At 53.0% G+C, this 14300-nt stretch overlaps 1 protein-coding gene across 9 annotated transcripts in view; it reads left to right on the plus strand.

Annotated features, from left to right (window-relative positions):
• MARK4 (microtubule affinity regulating kinase 4) overlaps nucleotides 1–13570 on the plus strand; it is a 74251-nt gene extending 60681 nt beyond the window's left edge. For 2 of the 9 annotated variants that reach the window (XM_077932384.1, XM_077932383.1), the window contains exons 13-18: nucleotides 784–1001; nucleotides 2340–2443; nucleotides 4720–4989; nucleotides 8447–8503; nucleotides 9312–9356; nucleotides 11102–13570. In XM_077932384.1, coding sequence (XP_077788510.1) covers nucleotides 784–1001; nucleotides 2340–2443; nucleotides 4720–4989; nucleotides 8447–8503; nucleotides 9312–9356; nucleotides 11102–11438 — 1031 coding nt within the window. In that variant the 3' untranslated portion in view covers nucleotides 11439–13570. Of the gene's footprint in view, nucleotides 1–783; nucleotides 1002–2339; nucleotides 2444–4719; nucleotides 4990–8005; nucleotides 8086–8446; nucleotides 8504–9311; nucleotides 9361–11101 lie in introns of those variants that run through there. The other 7 variants (XM_077932390.1, XM_077932389.1, XM_077932386.1 and 4 more) reach the window with 5 other exon arrangements.
• Nucleotides 13571–14300: the final 730 nt, after the last annotated feature.

Consider the following 14300-nt stretch of genomic DNA (forward strand, 5'->3'; position numbering starts at 1 on the left):
ATAAGAAAGGCGAGGCTGGTGGATCAGGCCAAGGGGCCCCCTAATCCAGCATCTTCTTCTCACAGTGGCCAAATGCCCCTAAGAACCTAGAATTCCAGATAGACTGCCCCTATTCGTTCATTTCCCCCCCCCAAAAAAAATATAGTCCGGCCCCCCACGAGGTCTGAGGGACAGTGGACCGGCCCCTGCTGAAAAAGTTTGCTGACCCCTGTGGACCTAGTCCAACCACAGTGGCTCTCGTCTTGCTTTCGTTTTCCGTGAACTAAAAGTTTCACAGAGTTGTTGTTGTTGTTGTTTAGTCGTTTAGTCGTGTCCGACTCTTCGTGACCCCCTGGACCAGAGCAGGCCAGGCCCTCCTGTCTTCCACTGCCTCCCGCAGTTTGGTCAAACTCATGCTGGTAGCTTCGAGAACACTGTCCCACCATCTCGTCCTCAGTCGTCCCCTTCTCCTTGCGCCCTCCATCTTTCCCAACATCAGGGTCTTTTCCAGGGAGTCTTCTCTTCTCCTGAGGTGGCCAAAGTCTTGGAGCCTCAGCTTTAGGATCTGTCCTTCCAGTGAGCACTCAGGGCTGATTTCCTTCAGAATGGAGAGGTTTGATCTTCTTGCAGTCCATGGGACTCTCAAGAGTCTCCTCCAGCACCAGAATTCAAAAGCATCCATTCTTCGGTTTCCCAGAGACCTGCGTTCGAATCCCTGCTCTGCTAAGGAGCGCTCCTTTGGACCAGCCGCGGATTCTCTCCTCTGTGTCTCTGACGGCCTCTCTCTCCTCCTGCCCTCTCCAGGCGGCCCATCCCCAGTGCCCATGCACCCCAAGCGCAGCCCCACCAGCACGGGGGACGGGGAGCTGAAAGAGGAGCGCATGCCTTCGCGCAAGGCCAGCTGCAGCGTCGTCAGCAGTAGCGGCAGAGGCATCCCGCCCTCCAGCCCCATGGTGAGCAGTGCCAATAACCCCAACAAATCTGAGATCCCCGATCGCCGCAAGGACAGTGCCGTGAACACGGTGAGCAGGAGCGGGCTCCGGGGTCCCCCGGGCGCCCCATCCCAGTGACCCTCACCCGTGGGAAGGCAGGGGTAGGGGCCTGCAGCTCTGGCGTGGCTGGAGCCCCATCCTCTTCCGAGCTGCGTGGCAGAGAGAACGAAACTTTCCTCCCCTAAAGGAACATTGAGAGCCAGTGTGGTGTAGTGGTTAAGAGTGGTGGACTCGTAATCTGGTGAACCGGGTTCGATTCCCCGCTCCTCCACATGCAGCTGCTGGGTGACCTTGGGCCAGTCACACTTCTCTGAAGTCTCTCAGCCCCACTCACCTCACAGAGTGTTTGTTGTGGGGGAGAAAGGGAAAGGAAAATGTTAGCCGCTTTGAGACTCCTTCGGGTAGTGATAAAGCGGGATATCAAATCCAAACTCTTCAAATCCAAACATTCCTTTTTGTGCCCCAGAAACCCTTGCGGAAGCTGTGGGTCCTTCTGGGCGCTGGTCTGGCCTGGGTGCCCCGCTGTGAGTTATTCCCAGGCAGAGGCTCAAGGTGGGGGGAGGCATAGCTGTGTTCGGGGGAGAGGCAAAAGCCTCAAACTACCCTGGGACGTGGGTGGCACTGTGGGTTAAACCACAGAGCCTAGGACTTGCTGATCAGAAGGTCAGCGGTTCGAATCCCCGCGACGGGATGAGCTCCCGTTGCTCGGTCCCTGCTCCTGCCAACCTAGCAGTTTGAAAGCATGTCAAAGTGCAAGTAGATAAATAGGTACCGCTCTGGCGGGAAGGTAAACGGCGTTTCCGTGCGCTGCTCTGGTTCGCTGGAAGCGGCTTAGTCCTGCTGGCCACATGACCCGGAAGCTGTATGCCGGCTCCCTCGGCCAATAAAGCGAGATGAGCGCCACAACCCCAGAGCCGGCCACGATTGGACTTCTAATGGTCAGGGGTCCCTTTACCTTTACCCTGGGACCAGATTTACAGCACCCTGCAGTAGCCAAGTCCGGCAGGTCTTTTCTAGGAAGAAATATCTGTGTCTTGTAATGTGCAGCAACCCCACACGGGCAGCAAGCACGCATGTGCATAGCTGCACATGCACATTCAGGCATGTCCGAAGCTGGAATCTGTCTCAGCAACAGCAAAATCCCTCTTGGACACACAGCCTTGACTTGCACCCCAAATCCCCATTCTGAGACGCCTGGGCATTCTGCTGCCTGCGTCCCGGTTTGGAGAGCTCTGAGCTGAGCCGGCGAAAAGCCGGTTTGCCGAAACAAGTCCGGCTTCTCAAAAGCTCTGTCTTGGGGGGGTTTTTTGCCGCCGTTTCTCTCCCGCCTCCGCCTCTTCAGCCTGGGCTCTTCCTCTCTCGTTGCAGAATAACATTCCCTCGAGTATGATGACCCGGAGGAATACCTACGTCTGTACGGATCGGCCCGGCGGAGAACGACACTCCCTGCTCCAGAACGGGAAGGAGAACAGGTATTGCCGCTGTTATTCCCCTAAGGTCCTAGGACAGGCTGCAGCAATCAGAACACGACACTGGGGGAAAGTTTCAAAACAACTTGGAAAGGCAAATATACTCCTACAGATGTACGCCTTAGCTACTCTGTTCGAAATTTGCCAGGCACATTTTGCACCAGGCTGTCGGCCATTTGCAACCGGCTGAAGATGCCCAGGTGCCGGGATGACCGCTAACATCTCCACCCTCTTTAGGTGCAAGCTGGGAGCCCTTGACTATTGAGAGCCAGTGTGGTGTAGTGGTTAAGAGCGGTAGTCTCGTAATCTGGTGAACCGGTTTCGATTCCCCGCTCCTCCACCTGTAGCTGCTGGGTGACCGTGGGCTAGTCACACTTCTCTGAAGTCTCTCAGCCCCATTCACCCCACAGAGTGTTTGTTGTGGGGGAGGAAGGGAAAGGAAAATGTTAGCCGCTTTGAGACTCCTGAAGGGGAGTGAAAGGCGGGATATCAAATCCAAACTCTTCTTCTTCTTCTTCTTCTTCACATACTAGCCACACATCCTGTAGAATTTTATCGACACAATCGGAAGGGATTTCAGAAACCGAAATGGCTGTAATGAAAAATGCGACTTTCCAGTCCTCTGGCTCAAAAATGGCAACTAGGCATTTTGTTTTGGCGGCTGTAACCCTGGTTTTCGGAAACCACCTGGCTTCTATATCTGAATGTCTAACACTGCTTAGCTGTGATTTCTGCATTGCAGAGGGTTGGACTAGATGCCTTCCAATTCTGTAATTCCATTGCTATGCAAAAATCTTGACATCTTTCCGCAGGGCCTGCAAGACAGAGCTGTTCCGCCTGGCCTTTGGTTTGGACTCAGTCTGACCCTTACGTTTCCCTCCCCTTACGGTTTTGACTTTTAAAATAAGGCTGCATTTTAAATTGCATTTTAACCTGTATTTTAAATAGTTTTTCTTTTTGTTCTTTTTTCTTATTACGTTTTTACTGAAATTTTATTGGTGTTAGCAGCCCTAAACCCGCCGCCGGCTGGGGAGGGCGGGGTATAAATTAATATTATTATTATTATCATCATTATTATTATTTATAGGAAGATTAGCCTCTCTTGGTTCCCCTGCTCTTCCCGAGTTCTTCTGGCCTGGGAGCTGGGCTCTGGCCTCCCCCTGCTCACCTCTCCATCCCTGTCCCTTCCCACAGACTTCAGCTTGCCGCTGGACGCCTGCCCAGTTTCCACTGGTCTCGTTCTGGCTCAATGCTGCCCTGGCCCCAGGGAGTCTCCAGGCCCTGGTCGGTCACCCGTGTGACTGGCTGTGGGAGAATCCAAAACAGTCTCCAGAGACCAGGGCGGGGGGGGGGCGGGGAAGACCTGTCTCTTTCAGCTCCTAGGAGGGTCCCTTTGGGCCTCCTCCTCAGCTCAGAGTATGGACCAGAGGAACTCTGAAAACAGACCTTGTGGAAGAGCAGAAGGACATTTCTATGTCTCTTTGGGGAGGGCAGGCTGGAGGGGGTCATTTTATCGCTTTCTATTCCTGTTGTTGTTTAGTCGTTTAGTCATGTCCGACTCTTCGTGACCCCCTGGACCAGAGCACGCCAGGCACTCCTGTCTTCCACTGCCTCCCGCAGTTTGGTCAAACTCATGCTGGTAGCTTTGAGAACACTGTCCCACCATCTCGTCCTCTGGCGTCCCCTTCTCCTTGTGCCCTCCATCTTTCCCAACATCAGGGTCTTTTCCAGGGAGTCTTCTCTTCTCATGAGGTGGCCAAAGTCTTGGAGCCTCAGCTTCAGGATCTGTCCTTCCAGTGAGCACTCAGGGCTGATTTCCTTCAGAATGGATAGGTTTGATCTTCTTGCAGTCCATGGGACTCTCAAGGGTCTCCTCCAGCACCAGAATTCAAAAGCATCCATTCTTCGGCGATCAGCCTTCTTTATGGTCCAGCTCTCACTTCCATACATCACTACTGGGAAAACCATAGCTTTTACTATACGGACCTTTGTTGGCAGGGTGATGTCTCTGCTTTTTAAGATGCTGTCTAGGTTTTTGTGACTCTCTAATTTGTTTGTTTGTAGTTAGGATGGGACTGAAGGATTGTGATGGTTTGTAATATTCGGTGCTGTTAATTACGGACAGCAGGCAATCGTTTCTTTAGAAATATTCTATCATTTCTGTCCAAAATGATGGGTGAGGCTGATTTGTGCCTCATATCTCTCTCTCTCTCTCTCTCTCTCTCTCTCTCTCTCTCTCTCTCTCTTTCTCTTTCTCTCCCCCCCCCCGCCCCTTACAGCTCTGCCACCAGTCGTGTGCCCCCTGCCTCCCCCTCCAGCCACAGCATCGCCACCTCGTCCACCTCCTCGGACCGCACCCGGCTGTCTCGCGGCACCAACATCCGCAGCACCTTCCACGGGGGCCAGGTGCGGGACCGGCGTGGGACCGGCGTTCAGAACGGGCCCCCCACCTCGCCCACGCTCTCCCACGAAGCCACCCCTCTGCCTCAGAGCCGCAGCCGCGCCACATCCAACCTCTTCAGCAAGCTCACGTCGAAACTCACGCGGAGGTGAGCGGGCGGCTGTGACAAGGGGGGCAGGCGGGCGGGAGAGCAAAGAGGGTGAAGAAATCGAGAACGCTGGTTGGGTGGTTGCCGTTCCCCGACTCCTCTTCCACCCACCCCCCAGTTTGATTTACAGCAATGCAGGGTGGATTTGATTTAAATCAAATTGATTTAAATCACTAGTCAGAAAGACTTGGTTTAATTCACTAGTCAGTAAGTCATGGTTTAATTCACTAGTCAGTAAGACATGGTTTAAATCACTAGTCAGTAAGACTTGGTTTAATATACTAGTCAGTAAGACTTGGCTTAAATCACTAGTCAGTAAGACTTGGTTTAATTCACTAGTCTGTAAGACTTGGTTTAATTCACTAGTCAGTAAGACTTGGTTTAATTCACTAGTCAGTAAGACTTGGTTTAATTCACTAGTCAGTAAGACTTGGCTTAAATCACAAGTCAGTAAGACTTGGCTTAAATCACTAGTCAGTAAGACTTAAAACGGCATACATGCATATATCTAAAAGCAAACAGGTAATTACAATGATCAAAGCAGTAAAAATGGCATGGCGCCAGCCCTTTCATTAAAAGCAGTCAGTTCCCCAAAAGCCAGTTGGGAAAAAAAAGGCTTCACCTGAAGGACAGCAAGGAGGCGACCAGCCTGGCTTCTCTCGGCAGGGAGTTCCAAAGTTGCCTGGGAGCAGCCACCACCGAGAAGGCCCTGCAAAGGTTTTGGGAGAAGGGGTCGTTTCCAATCAGTGCTGACCCTGCAAAACCTGAAATCCCGCAACGTCTCTTAGCACAGATGTTCTGGTGTGTGTGTTTGCTTCCTTGAAGGTTTTTGAGCAGAGGTTGGAAGGCCATCTGTCAGGGATGCTCTAGCTGAGATTCCAAGAAAAAAGCACACCAAGAACTCTGGCCAATGTAAGTTTCAATACTGGGAGGGGTCCCTCCTCGCAAATCAATAATCAATAGTAACAAAAAACTAATCCATTCAAAAGTATGTATTCTGACAAGGATTACAAACTCAAATAGAGATGACAAACTCTAACAGAGATTACAAGCTCAAGCTCATAAAGATATGTATAACACAATAGTTTGTTACAGAATTAGAAATAAGAGTTTATGAGTAGAAATAAGTTTATGTTAGTCCGTAGTCAGATTTGACGTGAAGATCTTCATAGAGCAGGAGTCAGAAGTCAATTATAGATTAGAAACCAGGGCAGGGCCCTGTTTTGATGTATTCACCTTTATCAGCTGGAAGTATCAAATATTACATGAAAATACATTTAAATTCTAAATGATCATAAATTATAAAAGAGTCATAAATTATAAAACAATATTCCTTACCTAATTTTTAAAGGGTCGTGCAAGTTTGAAGACTTTCAGATAAATATATCCTGTTATTTTCTACTGTTTTATAATTTATGATCATTTAGAATTTAAAAGTTTCTAATTAATAGATTCTCTATTTGAGTTCGTAATCCTTGTCAGAATACATACTTTTGAATGGATTAGTTTTTGTTACTATTGATTATTGATTTGCGAGGAGGGAACACTCCCACTATTGAAACTTACATTGGCCAGAGTTCTTGGTGTGCTTTTTTCTTGGTATATTTAATAACGAGAACTCCAACTTATTTATCGTTAGCTGAGATTCCTGCATTTCAGGGGGCTGGACTAGATGACTCTTGGGGTCCCTTCCAACTCTACAAACCTTTGATATTATGATTCCTCTTTTGGCTGCGCTGCAAGCCCTCCATGCAGCCGTCGTGTCGGTCGAGTCGCAGAACGGCTAGCAAAACAGGCTGAATCTGCCACAGACAAAAAAATTGCTGCGGCCACGTTCATGGCGGGCGTTTTAAAGCCTCTTTAAACCGCCGCCGCTTCCCCCAAAGAGTTATGGGAGATGTAGTGTAGCCTTCTTAGACTTTACCGACTGGTGGGGTCTGCGTTGCTCCCGGGAGAGAGAAAGGAAGTCAAATGACACCGAGGTTTGGTTCAGAGAAAGAGTTTATTCTCTTCTCCGGATAGCAGAAGGCACATGCGTGGTCAGTCCACAGCAAGTCCAAAGAAATGAGAAATTTCATGCAGTATATATATATCCTCCAGGCACCCTCTCCCCCCTTCCCCAGGAATCCAAACACGTCAGCTTATACACGTAAGTTGACATCCATGACCATAAACAGATGTTCCTGTTCCTGTACTCTTGACCATAAAAGGTTGTTCCTGTTCCTATACTCTTATCTTGGGGCAGGAGGTCACCAACTCTAAGAGCACTCCTGGCGCCGTTCCCAGGTCTCTTGTCAGACCTGACAAGGTCTGTGCGTCTTTGTGTTCAGGATGTAAGATAAGACCCAGATGTGCCATCACTGCTCCACTCGGAACTGGCAAGGCCATCCATTGCCTTCACAGACTGATAAAGGAGAGGGCTTTGAGCACTTGTTTATACAGCTGGCTATCTGTTTACACATTGGCTCAAGAGCTCAAGTTAATGCATTTATGCTCCCTTGGAGGAGGAAAAATGAGGATTTTGGGTCCCGTTTCAGACTGACTGCACCCATTCCTTCAGTAGTTTGTTAAGTGTGACGAGATTTTGTTAGGGGGGGTGTCCAAATTCCCTTCCCAGAGCTACCAGCGTGGTTTGATAATCAGATCTGACGAGGAACCCTGGGAATTGAAACTCCGGGACTTGGCTCTCTCGGCCCACGAGGTGCCGGTTCCGATTCTTGCACTGCATCGGGGTTGGGCTAGATGACCTTTGGAGGCTCCCAGCTGTACGATCCTGTCCCCTCCCCCTCCCCCCATTTGGAGGCGTTTCTGCTGGAAGGAAGAGATTGCTCTCCCCACTAACCACAGCTGTCAACGTTTCCCTTTTTAAGGGAAATTCCCTTATTCCGAATAGGATTCCTCGCAAGAAAAGGGGGAAGTTGACACTAACCTCTCTTGCTCCCTTCTCCTCCTCCTCCTGCTGCTGCTATCGCTTTCCCCTCTGTGCTGGTTTCATTCTGCTTTTCTCTGTTTTCAGGGTCACTCTTGACCCCTCTAAGCGCCAGAATTCTAACAGGTGTGTCTCGGGTGCTTCAATGCCTCAAGGATCTAAAATCAGTAAGTCCGGCTGCCTTTTCTTCTTCCCTGGGGGTGCTGGGGGGACGCCTTGCCTGCCTGCCTCTAGCCCCCAGCCCCTTCCCCTCCTGCCTCCTCCCCACTTGCTCCCCCCCCCAGAAAAAAATCCCATAAAAGCTTTTGCTTCCTTCTCGCTTGACTAGAAATCCAGAGGTTCCCCCCCCCAAAAAAGTGTGTTGTTCGGGGCTTAGCTTCTAACACGAGTGCTTGGCGGGGTAGAAGGGGCTCCCCCACTCCACCCCCCACCCCCCGCTTCCAAACCCGGAAGCCCCTCGGCCCCCTCGGATGGCTGCAGAAAGGCGCTCTGCACGTTCTCAAAAGCACTCTCTTCCTTACATTCCAGGTCTGAGCTAAGCTCTATGGCTCCACCCCCTCCCCGGGAGCTCTTAAGCAAGGCTGGGTAAGAGCCAGGCCAGGAGGATAGCTGGGCTAGCCGAGAGATAGCGTGGCGTAGTGGTTAGAGTGGCGGTGGGAGAGAGAGAGAGACCAGGGTTCGAATCCCCGGCCCGGCCCCGCTTGGCCGTGAAGCTCAGGCCGTGACCCCCGGGCCCAGTCGCTGCTAGCCTGCCTCCCAGGGTTGTTGTAGTGGGGGGGGGTTAAATGAGGAGGCAGGGGGTTGCCGCCTTGAGAAATAAATACGCAAGAAATAAAATAATAAACGAAGAATAGTTTGCACCACACCATATCTGAGCAGCGCAGAGGGGCTTGTGAGACTGACCGAATGCCCCTTTACATTGTTGACACAAGTTCCAGACTGGGGAGAAGGCCCTTCTCCCTGATGCACTGGCTTTCTCCTTGCGGTGCGTTCCCCTCCCCAAGCCCCAATCAGCCACGTGATCCCGCCCCCCCCACAAATGCAGTTGGAAGTGGTACAGCCCTCATGCAGGCAGAAGAGCCCCCCTCCCCGGGGAAGGTCTCTGATGCAGCCTCACTTAGCTGCAATTCCCAGCCTTGCAAAGGGGTTGGGCTGGATGACCTTTGGGGGTCCCAACTCCACGGTTCTGTGGCTCAGCCAGGGAAGGTTGGGCTCTCTCTCCTCACAGGGAAGGTTTGAGGGCGGGGCTCTCGGTCCCTCCACCTCTCTCCTGGCCCGGGTTCAAGGCTCCTCCGGCGGCTGGGAAGGGGGAAAGAGCCTGCCCACCCTTTGGCCCACCTCCCCAACCTCGGCCGTGCCTTCTTCATCGCTCTCCTCTTCTTCCTCTTTCCAGGGTCGCAGACGAACCTGAGAGAATCAGGGGACCTGCGCTCACAAGGTGGGTACCCGGCACCCTCGCCGTCAGGGCCATTCATTCATTTTTAATTTATTATTTTTTAGAGCACAATTTCTATTAATTTAAAAAGACTACCGCGGGTGGCGCTGTGGGTAAAACCTCAGTGCCTAGGGCTTGCCAATCGCATGGTCGGCGTTTCGAATCCCCGCAGCGGGGTGAGCTCCCATCTTTCGCTCCCTGCTCCTGCCAACCTAGCAGTTCGAAAGCACACCAGTGCAAGTAGATAAATAGGTACCGCTCCGGCGGGAAGGTAAACGGCGTTTCTGTGCACTGCTCTGGTTCGCCAGAAGTGGCTTAATCCTGCTGACCACATGACCCGGAAGCTGTACGCCGGCTCCCTCGGCCTGTAAAGTGAGATGAGCGCCGCAACCCCAGAGTCGGCCACGACTGGACCTAACGGTCAGGGGTCCCTTTACCTTTACCTTTACCAGCTTTTAGTACAGTTCCATGCAGTAGCTTCAATACAGGTGTACAGCAACAGACGATCTAATAAAGTTTAGTCAGTTAAAGAGAAAGATTGCAGGGGAGGGTTGTGGTTTTTCTCTCTCTTTTTTTGAAAGAGTAAGAAGAAAGCAAGATGAACTGGGAATGTATCAAGTTGTTTAAATCACAGTTCTCCAGAGCTTTTGCTTTAGTTTAAGCAAAACTTATGCAACCATACATTGTGACATTATGTTAGGGAAAATAGGGGAAAAACGTGGAATAGAGAAAAATTTCAGCAGGCATTAGAAAGTTGGCACAGAGGAACTATTTTCTTCTTCTCTTCTCCTTTTCCTTCTCTTCCTTTTCTGTTTGTTTGTTTTCTTCTCTTCCTTCTGCTTGCTTCTCTTCTGTTTATCTTCTTTAGTTTGGTTTTCATTGTATCTTATCTTAAAGACTCTCAATAGAATTGATTTTAAAAGAAAGTTGGCCCGCAAGGCGACTTCCGAATCTCTAGTGGCAGAGAGTTCCACGGAACCCGGGCCAGCTCCAAAGCGCAGCTGCCAGCCCACTAAAAAAAGAGTCAACTTCCTACAACAACAATAATAATAATTTATTATTTATACCCCGCCCATCTGGCTGGGTTTCCCCAGCCACTCTGGGTGGCTTCCAACAGAATATTAAAATAACCTATTAAACGTTAAAAGCTTCCCTAAACAATGCTCTCTTCAGATGTCTTCTAAAAGTCTGGTAGTTGTTGTTCTCTTTGACATCTGGTGGGAGGGCGGTCCACAGGGCGGGTGCCACCACCGAGAAGGCCCTCTGCCTGGTTCCCTGTAGCTTGGCTTCTCACAGTGAGGGAACCACCAGAAGGCCCTCGGCGCTGGACCTCAGTGTCCGGGCAGAATGATGGAGGTGGAGACGCTCCTTCAGCTATACTGGACCGAGGCCGTTTAGGGCTTTAAAGGTCAGCACCAACACTTTGAATTGTGCCCAGAAACGTACTGGGAAGCAATGTAGGTCTTTCAAGACGGGTGTTATGTGGTCTCGGTGGCCGCTCCCAGTCACCAGTCTAGCTGCCACATTCTGGATTAGTTGTAGTTCACCTTCAAAGATAGCCCCAGGTAGAGCGTATTGCAGTAGTCCAAGGGGAGATAAGCAGAGCATGCACCACTCTGGCGAGACACTCACACAGACACTACAAGCGCAGAACATGTGTTAGGGATCACAGGGGCCAAGCGGGCACATGTGGTGTGTGTGCCCTAAACTTCTCTCTCTCTCTCTCTGCCCTCCTCTCCCCTGCGCAGTTGCAATCTACCTTGGCATCAAAAGGAAGCAGAACCCCGGCTGCTCCGATTTACCTGGAATGTGAAGCTGACCAGCACCCGCTCGGCCGAGGCCATTCTGGCTGCCCTCCGCCAGGCCACGGACTCCGCCAGCTGCTGTTGCCGCCAGACGGAGCCCTTCGTCCTGTCCTGCACCCACGAGAAAAGCCCCAGCGAGCACTTCTGCTCCTTCGAGGTGGAGGTGTGTCGCCTGCAGCGCCTGGGCGGCCTCCACGGTGTCCTCTTCCGGCGCCAGGCGGGCACCTCCCTGGCCTTCCGCACCCTGGTGGCAAAAATCTCGGACCAGCTGCAGCTCTAGGCCAGCGGCAGGGGAGCAGTGCTGGCTGGCGGGGCTTCTTCCTTCCGCGCCAACCCCACGGGCTGTTGGGGGGCCAGAGAGGGGGCGTGACCCTCGGCCGCCCTCTCTGTTGCGTCCCCCCGGGGGCTTTTATCTGGGGCCTGATCCTGCTGCCTGATAGGACGAGGAGCTGCTCTTGGGGGGCTCCCACCGGCCTGCCCGCTGCGCTAGGGGCTGTGGGGTTGGGGGAGGGGAAAGAGAGGGGGGCGTTGAGGAAAGGGGGTCATGCCAGCGTCACCGCCACCACCAGGGCCGGCTTCGCCCTCGCCACCATACCTGGCACAAGGATCGCCTCTAGGGGTGTCCCCGGATCGCGTTAGGGGGGTCCACAGCTGCTACGGGAATCTTAAAGGGGGGAGCTCTCTCTCTCGGCCTGCCTCCCTTCTTGAGGTTTTTCTTTTGGGGGGGCTTTACTCAGTTAACTAGCAGACGCATGGCACGGGGAGCCTCGAAAGCAAAAGAGGGGGTCTTTGGCAAATTGTGGTGTTGCAGACCCCTCTCCCACCCACTTTGCCATTGTAGGAGAGAGTGTAGGAACTGGGATCCCTGCAAAGCAGGTGTCTCTCAGAGACCCTTGAGACCCCCCAGGTATAGGTCAGTATATAAATTCAATAAATAAAATAATAATAAAAATTTAGCCCCCCCCCCACCGGCCCCCTGCTTCCATCCATTGGCAAATGCTACACCCAGAAATTGCAAACTTTCCCTCTTGCAAACCACTATTTCGGGTGGGTGTCCAAATTCCAGCTCCATTTTAGTATTTGGGACACAATTATGTCTCTGGCTGATGCGAATCCCAGTTCTTTGGGCAGGGGCTGTTCGATTGCAAGAGAGCTGGGGGTGCAGCTCCCACCCGAAGCCCGGCAGCCAACGGCCACAAAGCAAAATCTGCCAAAGTGTCTCTGGAGCGGGGAGTGGGGACCCCGGCCTTTAGCCAAACTTGGGGGGCAATGTTGCCAAAAGAGGATACCCTCTTGCCCAGGCAGTGGTGGTGAGAAGCAGGGGGAGAGTTGGGGGGTTCTGGGGATGGCGTGACCCCGTCTTGCCGAGGGGCTGGCTTGGCCCACGAGGGCAGTTTTGGGTCCCGGTCGGTGCTCAGCCCCCTGGCTGCAGGATATGGCAGCGGCCATTCAACCGGTGCAGCAGCCATGGTGGTAGAAGGCCGCTGAGCTTCTGCTCCTCTCGGGGAGGGGGGGTTGGGGGGGTTGGGTTTTGGCTTCTCCTGTTGAACTTCCCCCGCAGCGCACCAAGGCCTTGAGTGGCGGGCCGGCCCCCTCACCGCCATTCCCCACCAGCCCCACATCGCTAGACTAACAACGACAACAACACACACTCGCAAACCAGAACCCCGGTGCTGAGACGGCCTTCTCGAGAGGAGGCTGGCCCTCCCGGCGGTCGCTTCAAGGGCTCAGATCCATCGTCCTGACAGCTGGGGCCCCCGCCAGAGCTGGTGCAATGTTGGGGGGGTTGCAGCTCCCCTCAGGAGGGGAGGGGGCAGCGTCCACTCCCCTCCCCAAAAAGAAAAGGCTGCTTCTCGCACACCGGACAAACGGGCATTGCACACTGGTTCGGGCACAGCCGCCATGCTCCCTTGCCTTCTCTTGCTCGCCTGGGAAATGGGCTCAGCGGTGCGGAGGGGGCCTTGCGGCCAGCACCCCCCACATCCCGGGGCGGAGGAGAGGGGCAGCCTGGTCTGTGGTGGTGGGGCGACTTTGGGGGGGGGGGTCCCGGCGGAGCTCACGGGCGACAGTGGCGACACGAAATTTGGCAGCTCTGGCGGGGAGAAATTTTGAGTGGGTTTCCTTCCCCCTGCCCCCTTTTCCCCCTTGCTCCTTTCGCCTCACCCCACTTCTGTACACTGGGTCCCCCTGCTGTGACCTCCCCCCCTTCCTCCCGGACCCTGCCTCTTTGGGCGCACACCCCTCCCCATCTGTACAGACTCCCCTGTAAATAATTGTCCGGTTAGCCCCCGTTATCATTGGGTTAGCGATATTATTAAATGAGCCCACCCTTTAGCCTTGGGACGATTGTAAGTTATTCCGGCCCCAGAGCGACAGTTCTGTACCAAACCCTTAATAAACGTAGAAAGCCTCCGCCCGTCGTCTTCTCTGCCTCGTCCGCTCCTGAGCCGCTTCTCTCGTCCGCGGGGGTGGAATGGGGCTCAAAGCGGCCCTTTGTGGAAACTGAAGGGAACCCCAAAGGTCATCCAGCCCAACCCCACTTCTCAACAGACAAGTAGAGTCCGTGGAACTCGTACCTTTTGTGTGCCTGAGGAGGTGTGTCTCTGTGTGTGTTGGGATCACTCAGTTTTGAGAGCAGCCCTCTGCCCATGTTCAGAGGTGCTCTGCTTCCTTCTCGTATTTGGCGTGGGGTGGTTGAAACAGGACTCTGATTCCAAGGAGTGCCTGAGAAGGACCTAGATAGGCTTCTCTTTTTGCCCTTCTATGTCGGGGTACACTGCTCCTCTCAATGGAGGCTCCACTGAACCATTGCAGCTACAATAACCCCCAAGAGGCAGATGTGTGTTTAAACCACTTCTAGAGATGTCTCAGCCGGTGCCCAAAATCGCCTGCCATGGCAGCAAACTCCACAAATAGGTGCTGTGTTGCGTGGAGAAGGGCCCGTTTTTGAATCTCTCGCTTTTGGGGTTTGCCGACCTGGCCTCCGGCAGGGTTACAAGACTTGCGGAGAGCTCCTCCAGTACGTTTGTGGGTACTGGGTTGAGTGCGGGGTTGGCACTGGGGTTCCTTTGACACTTTGGGGACAGCTGGTGTGTGACGGGGAAGAGCTGAACTGAGACAAGGGACGCACGCTGCAAGCTCT

This window comes from Podarcis muralis, chromosome 7, assembly GCF_964188315.1.
Source record: "Podarcis muralis chromosome 7, rPodMur119.hap1.1, whole genome shotgun sequence".
Taxonomy (NCBI): Eukaryota; Metazoa; Chordata; class Lepidosauria; order Squamata; family Lacertidae; genus Podarcis; species Podarcis muralis.